This window comes from Mustela nigripes, chromosome 13 (genome assembly GCF_022355385.1).
Source record: "Mustela nigripes isolate SB6536 chromosome 13, MUSNIG.SB6536, whole genome shotgun sequence".
Lineage (NCBI taxonomy): Eukaryota > Metazoa > Chordata > Mammalia > Carnivora > Mustelidae > Mustela > Mustela nigripes.
The window spans coordinates 69967292-69981382 of record NC_081569.1 but is presented as its reverse complement, the minus strand read 5'-3'; the positions used below and the strand labels follow the sequence as shown (position 1 = coordinate 69981382).

General features: G+C 41.5%; 1 protein-coding gene across 4 annotated transcripts in view; it reads left to right on the top strand.

The window, feature by feature from the left end:
• Positions 1 to 14091, top strand: part of MYO5A (myosin VA) — a 196726-nt gene that overhangs the window by 179197 nt on the left and 3438 nt on the right. For all 4 annotated transcript variants that reach the window (XM_059372844.1, XM_059372847.1, XM_059372846.1 and 1 more), the window contains 5 exons: positions 3010 to 3156; positions 5494 to 5648; positions 7598 to 7687; positions 9476 to 9626; positions 12759 to 13041. In XM_059372844.1, the coding sequence (XP_059228827.1) occupies positions 3010 to 3156; positions 5494 to 5648; positions 7598 to 7687; positions 9476 to 9626; positions 12759 to 13041 (826 nt within the window). The remainder of the gene's footprint in view (positions 1 to 3009; positions 3157 to 5493; positions 5649 to 7597; positions 7688 to 9475; positions 9627 to 12758; positions 13042 to 14091) is intronic.

Below are 14091 nucleotides of genomic sequence, written 5' to 3'. Positions count from 1 at the left end.
TTAAGGAGACTTTTTTAAAAAAGAAACCAATGAAGCCTGTTTTTAAAACGCCAACATACATCATTTTTAGCAGAAGTTATAAAGTGAAATGGAGAGTGTTTCAAAATTTGATCTGCTTTGTGCTATATTTTAACCCAGGAGTGGGTGTTGCATCTCAACTTTCAAAGAGTCAGGGAATTTAGACCTAAAAGAATTCTAGAAATCAGTTAATTATTTCGTGGGAGTAAAAAACAGAGGCCCAGAAACCATCAGTGACTGCCAAAGTCTCAGTTCCTAAGTAGCCAAACTGGAACTAGAGCCCATGCCTTCAAGGATCACTGGCTTCTCTCTTTTGTGTCATAGTTTCCAACATAACCTCTTGACTTACACAAATTTAGTCTACTGTCTCTATTAAACCTGGAATCAAGAACTTTCTGGTTCCAAAGTGAGGAAAAATAAATTTTAAAAAGTTGTCCAACTTCCCTTCCTTTTCCAGGACAAAAAATTTCAGGAATATTTTCCCCTCAAGTATAAAGAATCCAGAAAATGAAAATAGGGATTGCTTCAGGTCTTTCTAGAAGAAAACATGTATTAGACGTAGCATTGGACCAAATGATCCCGAAGGTCTTACTAGTCTTTGAAAACTGGAATGTGGTCCTGGGTTCTTTCTTTCAGGCCTTATATTTTCCTGATGCTGCATACATGAAGGTTGACATTTTATTTTAATTAGTAGATGGCTTGCTACATAAAATCAAGGTCGTGTTGAGCTGACATCCATATTTTGTTTATGAATTTTTGTAAAGACTCACATCTCTGAGGAGAATTCAAAGGCGAGAGAAAATTTTAATGAAAGTAGGGCAATTTTTGTCTCTGACGTTTTTGTACAGAACCAAAAATATCTAGATTGGAGATTTTTGCAAAAAGAAAGTGAAGCTTTCTTTTATTTACTTATTTATCTATTTATTTTAAAGATTTTATTTGTTTATTTGACAGAGAAAGGGATTTCACAAGTAGACAGAGGCAGGCAGAGAGAGAGAGGGAAGCAGGCTCCCCGCCGAGCAGAGAGCCTAATGTGGGACTCGATCCCAGGACCCTGAGATCATGACCTGAGCTGAAGGCAGAGGCTTAATCCACTGAGCCACCCAGGTGCCCCTGAAGCTTTCTTTTAATAAGGAAAATCTCCTAGTAAAAATATTTACCATATTTCATAAATTCTGAGGTACTCAATTTTTACATTTTAACATCTTAAATTAGGTTGTGTCTTTCAAAGACTGTTGACGAGTTGCAGTTTAACTGGCAGTGTTTTTCCTTCTTTAGTGTTCTGTAAAATAATGGTATCTCTCACTATCAGTGGATGAAATCAGTAGGCTTAAAACATTCTCTTGGGGTTAGATAGAGCCCAAATGCGTACGTTTATTGTTAAACGTAATATATTGAATCTGTTTCCCCTCACAGAATCGTTTCTGTGCCTCAGAACAACTAGTACCACAGAGGGCAGGGACTTTACTCTCTTATACTTGACAAGTGGCAGATGCCACCATGGGCTGATTCTGAGACCCCCATGCTGTTATGTATAAACCGACTCCAGAAGTAATCAGTATAACACTAAATGGCTTGAATCTCCTGTCTCCTGTATAGAGACGTACATTTTACCATGCACACGAAGCACTAGATGCCACAGCCCTGACTTGTCCAGTCACAATATGGTCACTCTTTAGATAATACTGTTGACGGATGGTGGTGATATTCCGCGCTGATAATCCTGGTGTGTGATGCTGCAGCCTGAGGTGGACGAGTGTGTCACTAGGCTGTCTCTCGGCCACATAAGCAAGAACACTGGCAGGTATTGGTGTTCTCTGTGATAACCTTGTTCTGTGGAACTGGCTTCCCACAACTAACACAGGCAATTGCCCAGAGTGACAGGAAGTACTACTGATACCTTGGAGAATCAGCAAGGAGTTAAACATTCTAATGCTTCTGATCTGCATTGTTTGTTTGATAACAGATTCAACTCAGTCTATCGCTAAATAGATTTCTTAACTGCCCCTCCCTACAGATGAAAAAATAAAAAACCCTGCTTATTAGCATATATTTCCACAAACACCAAAATGACTGTGTCCTTTCCCTCCCCTTGCAGTTCCCATTTACTTCTCAATTTTGCAATGAAATTTGAGACCTTTTTCTTTTACTCCTTAGCATAACTCTTCTCTAGCACTTACCATTAACATAGTGACCATTTTTATCATCTGAAAGGGCCATTAACCAGTGGTTGTACTTTAATGGTTACAACTTCATGGTAAGATGTGTAGCATTTGACTAAAAACAAACAAGCAAAAAACAGAATAATATTTAGGGAATCATATTAAACAGAAGTGTTTTATCTGCTCGAGATTTCTTTGGGAATAAGGGTAGCAGAGGAAAGAAAGCTAGGTTTTTGCCTCATGAGGCTTCTGTGAAAAATGATGCAGTTCACATCAACTAGTGCAAAGAAATACCATTCTGTCAGCTCTCTTGATGTGGTTTGAACTGATTGCAATGATGCATTTGAAGTAAATGTTATTTTTCTTTAATGACTGGATTCATAGAGCTAAATGTGAGAGGGAATCTTTGATGCTCTTGCTGCCTCTTTGTAGAATACTAGGTCTTTTCACCCTTCTTTGACTTAAAGTCTTAATATCTTTAACCATTATGATGGTACTGATGAGTTAACTAAAAAGTTAAACTGCTTACTTTGGGACATTTAATCTTATTACAAAGTAAACTTTATTACAAAAAAAAAGGTTTTGAATCAAGTAAGGTTCTTTGATGTTGATAATAACCAAGTACTAGTGGCTGTTGGACTGACATTACCATATAATTTTGCCATCTACCCACCTAATTTTAGCAGAAAAGAATATTTAAAGAGGAAATAATTAAGTGGCAAATATGGCAAGATCTGTTGTTAAAGAATTCATTTAAAATTCCTGGAATGTAGAATCCTTGTATCTTTTCTGCCTGGAAAACATTTTCTTCTTTTTGTTTCTCATTAAGTGGGCCAGATGGAGAACATATCACCAGGACAGATCATTGATGAACCCATCCGTCCAGTCAACATTCCCAGGAAAGAAAAGGATTTCCAAGGAATGCTGGAATACAAGAAGGAGGATGAACAAAAGCTTGTTAAGAACCTGATTTTGGGCAAGTATTTTCTGCATGGGATAGAATGTCTTTCTGGTACATGTGTCATTAATGGAAAAGACTAGTCACTAATTTTTTAAATATTCAACATTGGTTAATTGCATCATCATTGCAGACTGTGCATTATCCTGTTGGAGTAACATCCTGACCGTGTCATGCATTATCAGTCAAACTTCGGGGAGACTTGCCTAGGATCTACCTATAAGGTCCTTTGAGTCCAGGCCTTCTTAGCTCTGGCTACAGATTAGAATATCTGGAGAAGCTTTTAAGAAGTATTCATGTATCATCCCTATCATAGACTCGTTACCTCAGAATCTCTAGAGGGAAGAGCCTGGCCACGTCAAAACAAAAAAACAAACAAAAAACACACACACGAACACACACACAAGGGAACACAAGCAGGGGGAGTGAGAGAGGGAGAAGCAGGCTTCACGTTGAGCAGGACCCTGAGTTCATGACCTCAGCTGAAGGCAAACACTTAACAACTGAGCCACCCAGGTATCCCCACATATATTTTTTTTATCTTGGAACACTGCATCAAAAACTAATGGTGTATTTTATGGTGACTAACATAACACAATAAAAAAAAGAAAAGTCTTTCAGAGGATTCTAAAGTGTAGCCACAGTTGAACGCCACAGTTCTGGGCCATTTAACTTCCTGAGTTTCATTTTTTTCCTTGCTTCCTTTCACAACTAACTATATTAAGTACAGCATTTTGGTAATAGGAAAGAAACAAAAGAATTAAGGGAAAGATTCTAGCCATGGAAGGAGAAGACTGGGCTAATGAAATGGACATGGAAGAAGCATTTTAGAGCAGTTTTGGCTTAAGGTGGGGTATAAGCTTGTTGATTCTGCCAGAAGACTCTTTAAGGGAAAGTGGGAGTTAAGAGTGCACACAGCCTAAAAGCTGTGAACTAAAAAGGGGGAAAACCTCTCTGTTCAGCCTTTGCATAGCATTCCTCCTGGCAGGTGTGGGCTGACAGCAATGTGATTGGCAGTTATGCCTGATTTAATGTTCCCAGGGTTCATGGCATTAAGCTCAGTATTATACATAGGTACAAAGGCACTGAAGTTTTAACATGATCTTCATTTAGTAAAAATGTTAAGAAGCCAGTGGTTTTTAAGCATAGAGTTAACAAAGACTCATTAATTCAATAAACATTTAGTGAGCTTGTACCAAATGCTAAGCATTTTCTAGGTACTGGGTAATGAATAAAGTTTCATAATCCCTATTCTCAAAGGTCTTACATTGGGGACTTGGGGAGAATAGAGAAAATATATATATATAGTATGGGGTCAAATGATAAAGAGTAAAGGCAAGTATACTAGTTTATATGAAGTTGTCAGGAAAGTTCTCTTCCATAAGGTAATCTTTGGACAGAGATCAAAGGAAGTAAGGAAACAAGTCATACTGATATCTGAGGAAAGAACGTTTCAGGCAGAAAACAGTAAGTACATAGGCCCTGGGGTGGGAGCATGCCTGACATGTTCAACCAACAGCAAGAAGACTCATGTTGAATTCAATTAGATGAATGTCTTCTTGCAATTAGGATGAGAGGGAGAAATGTTACTAGAGCACAGTGAGGTGGGGAAGGGGAACAGGGCCAGACCACAAAGATCATAGTGAAGATTTTTTATTTTATAAATGACTGAGAAGAGAAGCTACTTGGAAGATTTTCAGAATAAGAGTGGCATTTGTGTATAGAGTTACTCTGATCATTGTGTGAAAAAGGTACTACTGGAGAACAGGGGATGAATCAGGGAGGCAAGTCTGGAAGCCATCACCACAGCCCAAGAGAAGATGATGGTGGCCTATTGTAAGGTAGCTAGTAAAGTAAGTAAGTTTCTGGGTGTGTTTTATAGGTAGAGCCAACAGGATTTATTGTTGGATTAGATGTGTGGTGTGAGAAAACAAAGGATTCAAAATATTAACAAAGCATATAACCCAAGACACCGGAAGTCTGGAACAGCCTATTTCCTGAGAGGGGCACAACTCCCAGAAGGTCAGGTTCCACCGGGAGTCATTGGTTTCATTTGGGATGGACTCCGTTTGACATGCGTAAGCAGAGGTGTCAAAAAGGCAGTTGATACACGGAACTGGAGTTCAAGGGAGAAACCAGGGCGAGAGATACAAATTTGGAAGTTCTAAGATTTGCATGTCCCACCCTTAACAATTTCTCTACTTAATGAACTATTAAAATATACTTTTTAAATATGATCTCTTAATCATGAATGATTGAATTCTTTCATGAGAACTGTGCTTTGATATCTCACAAAGCTTTCCTCACGAAGACTTTCAATGTTATATAAGATTATTTTTCATCATTTCCTTTCAGAACTGAAGCCACGTGGTGTGGCAGTCAACTTGATTCCAGGGTTACCAGCGTATATCCTGTTCATGTGTGTCCGACATGCTGACTATCTGAATGATGATCAGAAAGTAAGGTCGTTGCTAACATCAACAATTAACAGCATCAAAAAAGTATTAAAGGTCAGTTCATGTTCAATAAAATTCTCCTAGTGAACATTAATGACGATAGAATCTGCACCAAGGTCTTTTCCTTCCTTCGATTGGGGATAAGTTGCCCGATATGAACACTTTCCAGTCTTCATTGGTAACTTCCACTATAGGAAACAGTCTTTCTTGCAACATGTCTATATGCCTTCATGTACAATGGAGCGCAGGTTGATGAGTAATCAAAATTAATTTAATGTAATTGCATTAAGTTGCACAGTAAATTAAGTGTTCATAAACAGAAATAGTCTGTTTTGAGATCTTACAAGTAAATTAAAAATATTTAGTGTGGTCCTAGTATGATGCTCTAGTTAAAATGGTTTTGAAAAAGTTCAATACGACATGGGTCATTCATAAAGAAGATTTCTGATAAAACATTAAAATATTTCTTCCAACTTTTCTTCCTGTTATTCTTCAGCTCACCCTATAATTTCCTTGTTCCCTGAAATGCCTGGTTCCACGTGAGAAGCAACACACAGATACTAAGCAGAGAGGAAAGACTTGGGAAAGGCAGCGGAATTATGTAATAGAGCAGAAAGCCCTGCCTAACTCAGTAATCACCGAGTCACCTTGCATAATCCTCTTGCCTCTCTAGAAAGACAGTGAACATTATACTTAACTTTAACTCACGTGTTTCTGTGAGGAGCTAAGAGACTGTGCTCCAAGTACTTTGCTTTCTGATTATCTAACTGAAGTTGGATGAAAACCTTCAGAATTAAGATAAGTGGCTAGTTAACATAGCCACTGGATGCTCTCACATCTAAGGTGTCTTTCATGCACTGTTTTGTTTTAATTGTGGTAAAATATACGAGACATAAAATTTACCACTTAGCCATTTTTCAGTGCACTGTTCTGTGGCATTAAGTGTGTTCACGTTGTTGTGCAGCCGCTATCACTGCCCACCTCCAGAACTTTTCCTTCTTCCCTACCTGAAGCTCTGTCCTCATGAAACACAAGCCTCCCTGCAGCCCCTGGGAGCGAGCCTTTGACAAACACGGGTTCCCCGTCCCTCCCGGGCAGTTTTGGATAGAGTTAGTTTGTTACTGAAGCATGGAGCTTCTGAAGATTTAACATTTAAGAATTGATGAATGTCTTTTGATATAACTCACTTCATTTTTGGTGTATCGTTGCTATAGTGCATTTAGCCTGCAAGTTTTACTAATTTCTAAGTCAGCTCTTACAAACACAGCAAAACCGAATCATATTTTCACCCTCTTATCCTAATTGCATAAAGATATTTATCTAGTTTGACTATTTATTATACCAAATTGTTTAAAAATTTAAAAAGAGTGGGTACTCACATATAGCACTCTTTTGATGCCATTCAAAATTGATGTGAGTTTGTCTCCCGTCCCAGTTTTGAACTGAAGTGTATTTACCTCAATTCCCTGTTCTGATTTAGCAGCTGGTTGTTAGACCCAGTCCTGCTGTAGAGCCATTCAGCTTCCCCTCTCTCCTATTCTGCACAGGACTCCCTCTACCCCATTTCTCAGTCTCTGCTCAGGAGTTGTATCTTATTGTTGACCAAATTTGTAACCTAGTCTGGGTTTCAGCACTTCATAGTCTGGGGCATCCCTTTGTGCTTTCAGACCTTTCTGATCCTGAGGGAAGTGAGTTGGGGTAAGCTGTGGTATGATGAATTTTTTAACTCCATGTAACTGCTGAAAGGGACTGCTAAACTAACATCACCTAAGTGGGCATCCTTTTCTAATGGCAAGAAAATAGATGCCGAGCAAAATAACAACCAAACAACAAACACAGGGTTGAAATTTTCTAGCAATGATGTAAGATTTACAATTGCAATGTGATTTATTTTTGTAATTATCATGTAACTGAAAAAAGTGGGCCTTCTGGTGTCTGCTTACTTTCAGGTTGCTATTTCCATAAGGAAAAATGAATTTTTTCTCTCTTTTTCTCTCTTTCAGAAAAGAGGTGATGATTTCGAAACTGTCTCCTTCTGGCTCTCTAACACATGCCGATTTTTGCACTGTTTGAAGCAGTACAGTGGGGAAGAGGTGAGGAAACCTTAATTACAAAACCCGCATGATGTACTTTCGTCTACCCTCTTTAAGGAAAAATTTAAAAGCATGAACATTTAACCATTTGTTAATTTAAAGATTTTATTTATTTGAGAGAAAGAGAGCAAGTGAGAGAGAGAAAGCATGAGCAGTGGAAGGGGCAGAGAAAGAGGGAAAAGCAGTCTTCCTGTTGACCAGAGAGCCCAACATAAGACTCCATCCTAGGACCTTGAGATCATGACCCAAGCTGAAGGCAAATGCTTAACCTACTGAGCCAGCCAGGCGCCCCCCAGTTTTTAATTTAGAAACCTGCATTCAGAGGTAGGTTGGAAGCTCATAGCTTTGTTTGATGTTCATTGTTTATGAAACAGTGAATTGGAGAGCAACATAGTTTCTTCCTCTGAGAGTTTGTATTATGAGAAAGCATAGCCGAAATAAAATGAGCATTAGTTAATGAATTGTTAATGAGCAGTGAAACCTCTTGTCAGTATGCGGAAAGTGGACTTTTCAGGGACTGATATGAGAAATAGTAAACAATTTAAAGAAATTCATCAATTTTGGCTTTCCATAGTACATAAAAGGTGATCAAACTGAAGCATATTTCTTTAGATTGATCCAAAAATGTTCTGTTTTTATTTGCAGTGATATGTTCATCAGGTGTTTGATAGACTTAAAAACTATGTGATATATTAATAATTATTCTTTATTAAGGTCTACTGAGTATATATCAGACAGCACTTCTATACACTCTTGTTACTTAATTCTTACAGCATCTCTGTGAGGTAGGAATTACAACCCAGTTTTACAGATAAGAAAACTGAAGTTTGGTGATGTTCATCAACTTGCCCAGATCCTCTTAGTCAGAAGGAGCAGAGCTGGGGCTCTGGAGCCGTCAGCCTCTGCAGCCTGTGCCCCTACCCACTGCTGTCCATGCCTTCCATTTTTTGCCTGGAGTGCAGGTGGAGAAGCTGACCAGTAGTATTTTCTGGGCACCCAGAGGCTAGAGCAGAGGGTTGTCCTGGAAAATTATGGAAAACATAAATACGAGTAAGATACAGCCCCTGGGAAGGTGGGACAGATAGACTAGAATTCCTCTGAGGGGCCATCAGCTGTCCTGTCAGTCCCCATTTCTAGACTGTGTTGTCAGGTAGTCTGTAGGGAGGCTCGACTTCAGGTGGAGTTTATCAAGCAGGCAATGTTTGACACATTACATGCCTGTACAGTTGGTTTTCCATTTTAACTAATACCACCAAAAAATTCCATTCTATGCTTGGACTGGAAATCATATATGGTCACCATGAAACATAATAAAGGGAAATTTTTTATTTATTCACCGATCTCAGTAGAAATTGGTCTGTTTTAAAAAGATTATGTATGCCCTTCGGGTGCAGTATTTACAAATAGGACTCTGTTTAACAGAACTGAAGTTAAGAGGTTAGTACTTTAGATAATTCATTGTTTGGCAGTAAATGTGTTGCATCATAAGTAAAAACAGTCATTAATTTTTTTCTAATTAAGTTCCCCCATTTTGTTTCACTGACATGGTTATTGGAAAGGGTTAACCTCTAGCTTGCCAAGTGTAGATATTACTCAAAAGCCAATAAGTGGCGGGAGAATGCGATGGAAACAAACACACAGAGCATTTGAGAATGACTCTGTGGCCTTCGAGAGTGGAACAGGTGGAAACTCTTCAGAGAGAGGACAGAAGGGGAATCTGATCAAACAGAGGTGTTAGAAGAGGCATTTTCTTTCATTGGTGTCAGTAACTTTGCTTTCTGATTCTAGGGCTTTATGAAACACAACACATCTCGCCAGAACGAACACTGCCTCACCAATTTTGACCTGGCAGAGTACCGGCAGGTGCTAAGTGACTTGGCTATTCAGATCTACCAGCAACTTGTGCGGGTGTTAGAGAATATCCTTCAGCCCATGATCGGTAAGGCGAGGGCAGGGTTGATGTCGAGGTCTCTCTGGCCTAGCGGCCACACTTGTTTGGAGGCCTGTCTTCACACAAAGAGCATAAAGCAGTAAGACTCAATCCTGAACTTAGCTGAGTCATGCTGGAACCTCAGCTGTGACTAACTGGGATATGTCAAAATTACTGCTTCCACGTGACTGAGGCGACAGGATCTAGTCAATCTCCCCACTCGGTGGTGCCTGTCCCTTGAGACTGGGCTCTGCTCTAGACCCAGCGATATATACATATCTTGTCCACTTTTCAAAAGCACTTTAAACTTTGGCCTAAGAAACTGCAACCCAGGGCCTCCTTGGGGTCCACTTAAAACACAGGAGGCCAGGGAGGGTTTGCACTTTGGCTATTAGGCTCCAGTCAGAGGGCTCGGGCCACAAGAATAGGTCTCAGATGCTCAATCTCAAGGCCCCTGTGGAATTGTCAAAGGCAGTTTTGTTTAAAGTAGTGGTCTCTCACTGATAAGTGACTGGAGTGTGCACAGTGGTGTCTCTGTATATGTGTACTTAACTAGTGTACCTCTCTTTATATGTGTGTACTCTGTCTTGGTGTACTACAAACATACATTCCCTTGGAATGTGTAGCATATATGAAGTAGAAATTAGGAGGCATATATAAGTTGCAGGCTGTTAATTTTGAATGAACTGAATTAAATTTGTTTTAAGTTATCAAACTCTTATCTTTGGGCAAATTATCAGCAGCTTTTTTTTTTTTTTTAATATTTCACTTATTTAACGGTGAGAGGGAGACAGAGTGAGAGAACACAAGCAGAGGGGAGATGCAGAGGGAGAGGGAGAAATAAGCTCCCCAATGAGCATGGAGCCCCATGCGGGACTCGATCCCAGGACCCTGGGATCATGACCTGAGTCCAAGGCAGACACTTAACTGACTAAGCCACCCAGGCACCCCTATCAGCAGCTTTTCTTTATTATTTTTTTAAAGATTTTTATTTATTTATTTGAGAGAGAGACAGGGAGAGAGAGCATGAGTGAGGAGAAGGGCAGAGAGAGAAGCAGACTCCCCGTGGAGCCGGGAGCCCAATGCGGGACTCGATCCCAGGACTCCGATATCATGACCTGAGCCGAAGGCAGTTGTCCAACCAACTGAGCCACCCATGCGTCCCTATCAGCAGCTTTTTAAGACTACTCCCAGCCACCCTTTCTTTTCCCACACATGTTTTCCACATTTCTACAACCTCGTCATTGCCCTTAGTATTCTGTCTTCCATCGCACACCCACAGTTAACCAAGCAGAAACATGAAAGGCTGAGGAAGCCATGGGAGATGGCAGTGAGTCCCTCAGGAAGTGACATCTGGGGTGAGTTCTTCAGTTGTCCCCTGACAGTTGTGTATTCATAGCAGTGTCAGTTAGCTCAAATGTAAAAGGCGACACAGATGCACAGAAGGTCAATTTCAGCCAGTGTTTCTTCTACTTTTGCCTATTTTTTTTTTTGGCTAAACAGGAAGCTTACCTCTGAGATGTCCCACTTTAAGCCACCATGCCCATCTCCCAGGGATCTGATAGCAACCACCAAAGTTTTGTGTCAGTGTGAGGTTCTGTGGAAACTGGTTAGCACTGTGAGCTATAAAATGAATAAGACATATAAAGATGAACCAGGAGTGGCCCTGCTCTCAAGGGGCTACCAGGCGAGGGGTGATCCTCCCACAACCATCCTAGAGGAGGCATAAGCCAAACACTGTGAGGCCACAGTGGAGGGAGCAGCAATGACCCAGATTTGAGAAGACCAAGTCAGGGGAGGCTGACACTAACTCGAGTCTTCTCTGCTACTGCGGGAAGCTCCAGACAAGGAAGGGTCCAGCTTTACAGCCCCACACAACCATGCCCTCCCAAAGCTTCTCTTCACTGCCCAGGCTCCTGCTGTCCTTGCTACTTGGTTTGCCTGTGGGGCTCAGACCTCCTTGGGGAATCTCTTCTCCTCTCTCCAATCTCTGTGTCTTTCTCAAAAACTCTTCCAAGGTATCACAAGCTTGGAGCACCTGGATGGCTCACTTGGTTAAGTAAGCATCTGCCTTCAGCTCAGGTTATGATCCCAGGGGCCTCGGATCAAGTCCCACATCAGGCTCCTTGCTCAGTGGGGAGCCTGCCTCTCCCTCTGCCATTCCCCCAGCTTGTGTTATCTGGCTCTCTTTCTCTCTATCAAATAAATAAATAAAATTTTTAAAAAGATTTTATGTTTATTTGACAGAGTGAGACACAGCAAGAGAAGGAACACAAGAAGGGTGTGGTGGGAGAGGGAGAAGCAGGCTTCCCGCTGAGCAGGAAGCGCAATGTGGGGCTTGATCCCAGGACCCTGGGATTATGACCAGAGCCAAAGGCAGTTGCCTAAAAACTGAGCCACCCTGGTGCCCCTAATAAATAAAATCTTAAAAAAAAAAAAATCACAATCTTTTGCTAATACAAGCTGGGCTGCTTTGTATTTTAGAAAATGCGCCATTAAGATTTCTTAATTTCCGGGGTGCCTGGGTGGCTCAGTGGGTTAAAGCCTCTGCTTTCAGCTCAGGTCATGATCTGAGGGTCCTGGGATCGAGTCCCGCATCGGGCTCTCTGCTCAGCGGGGAGCCTGCTTCCTCCTCACTCTCTGCCTGCCTCTCTGCCTACTTGTGATCTCTGTCAAATGGATGAATAAAATCTTAAAAAAAAAAAAAAAGATTTCTTAATTTCATGGGTAAATTTTTGCATTTAAGAATTATTCCTTCAGGGGCGCCTGGGTGGCTCAGTGGGTTAAAGCCTCTGCCTTCGGCTCAGGTCATGATCCCAGGGTCCTGGGATAGAGCCCCGCATCAGGCTCTCTGCTCAGCAGGGAGCCTGCTTCCCTTCCTCTCTCTCTGCCTGCCTCTCTGCCTACTTGTTTCTACTACTACTGTCTGTCCAATAGATAAATAAAATCTTAAAAAAAAAAAAAAAGAATTACTCCTTCATTAAAGTTTAAAATCTGGAAGCCCTTTTTTTGAAAGTTCTTATCCCCTCTCTTGATACTCATTTTCCTAAATTGAATGTGTGAGAGTGTGTGCGTGCCTGTATGAGCCGGTGTGTGTGCACATGGACCAGGCGTCCTCTAACACTTGACCTCCTCCTGCAGTCTCCGGCATGCTGGAGCATGAAACCATTCAGGGCGTGTCTGGGGTGAAGCCCACGGGGCTAAGAAAGCGAACCTCCAGCATCGCGGATGAGGGCACCTACACACTGGACTCCATCCTCCGGCAGCTCAACTCCTTCCACTCGGTCCTGTGTCAGCACGGCATGGACCCTGAACTGATCAAGCAGGTGGTCAAGCAAATGTTCTACATCGTGGGGGCCGTCACCCTGAACAACCTCCTGCTGCGCAAGGACATGTGCTCCTGGAGTAAAGGCATGCAGATCAGGTGAGCGGAGGCCGGTTCCTGCCCTGTGTCCAGACAGGGTGCGGGGTCTGCTGCCACCAGCTATGCAGCCAGGGACGACACACAAGGAGCTGTTTTCTCTGGCCTGGCTGGCTCCACTTTCGTGAGTGACTGCTTCAGACTGTGCCTTTCAGCAGGTCCTCCCCTCCACTACTGGGGAACCCTGCTCCCCCAGGACACTGACTTGTTAGAGGGAATGGAGAGATGATAAAAAATACTTTGAGTTGAGATAGCTGCTTCCTCATCTTTTGTGTCTGTTTTAATTGTACATAAGAAAATACCAAATTTTTTATAAAGAAGATTTCTAATGTTTGATTTCTCTTAGAAATTTATTTTGACAAAATACCTTTTTGTACCATGGCAGCAAGAGCATGTCTAATAGATCTCTAACTGGAAATGTGCCCCTCTGTCTTTTAAGAAAGTGTGAACTCAGCTTTATGACCAGCTACCCCTCAACATAAGCCATTATCATAATAGAATTGATTTTTTTGCAAATAATTTTTTTTGAAGATTTTATTTATTTGAGAGCTAGTGAGAGATAGAGTATGAGTAGGGGAGCAGCAGAGAGAGAAGCAGGCTCCCTGCTGAGCAGGGTGCCCAACTTGGGGCTTGATCCTAGGATCCTGGGATCATGACCTGAGCCAAAGACAAATGCTTAACTGACTGAGCCAATCAGGGGCCCCAGCAAATCATTTGTTTAAAACAGAATAGTCACCGGGCGCCTGGGTGGCTCAGTGGGTTAAGCCGCTGCCTTCAGCTCAGGTCATGATCTCAGGGTCCTGGGATCAAGTCCCGCATCGGGCTCTCTTCTCCGCAGGGAGCCTGCTTCCTCCTCTCTCTCTCTGCCTGCCTCTCTGCCTACTTGTGATCTCTCTCTGTCAAATAAATAAATAAAAATCTTTAAAAAAATAAAAAAATAAAAAAAAAAAGATTCACGTACATGTTTTTTTGTGGACCTGTATTCTGATTATAAAAGTAAAACATGCATGGGGCGCCTGGGTGGCTCAGTGGGTTGAGCCGCTGCCTTTGGCT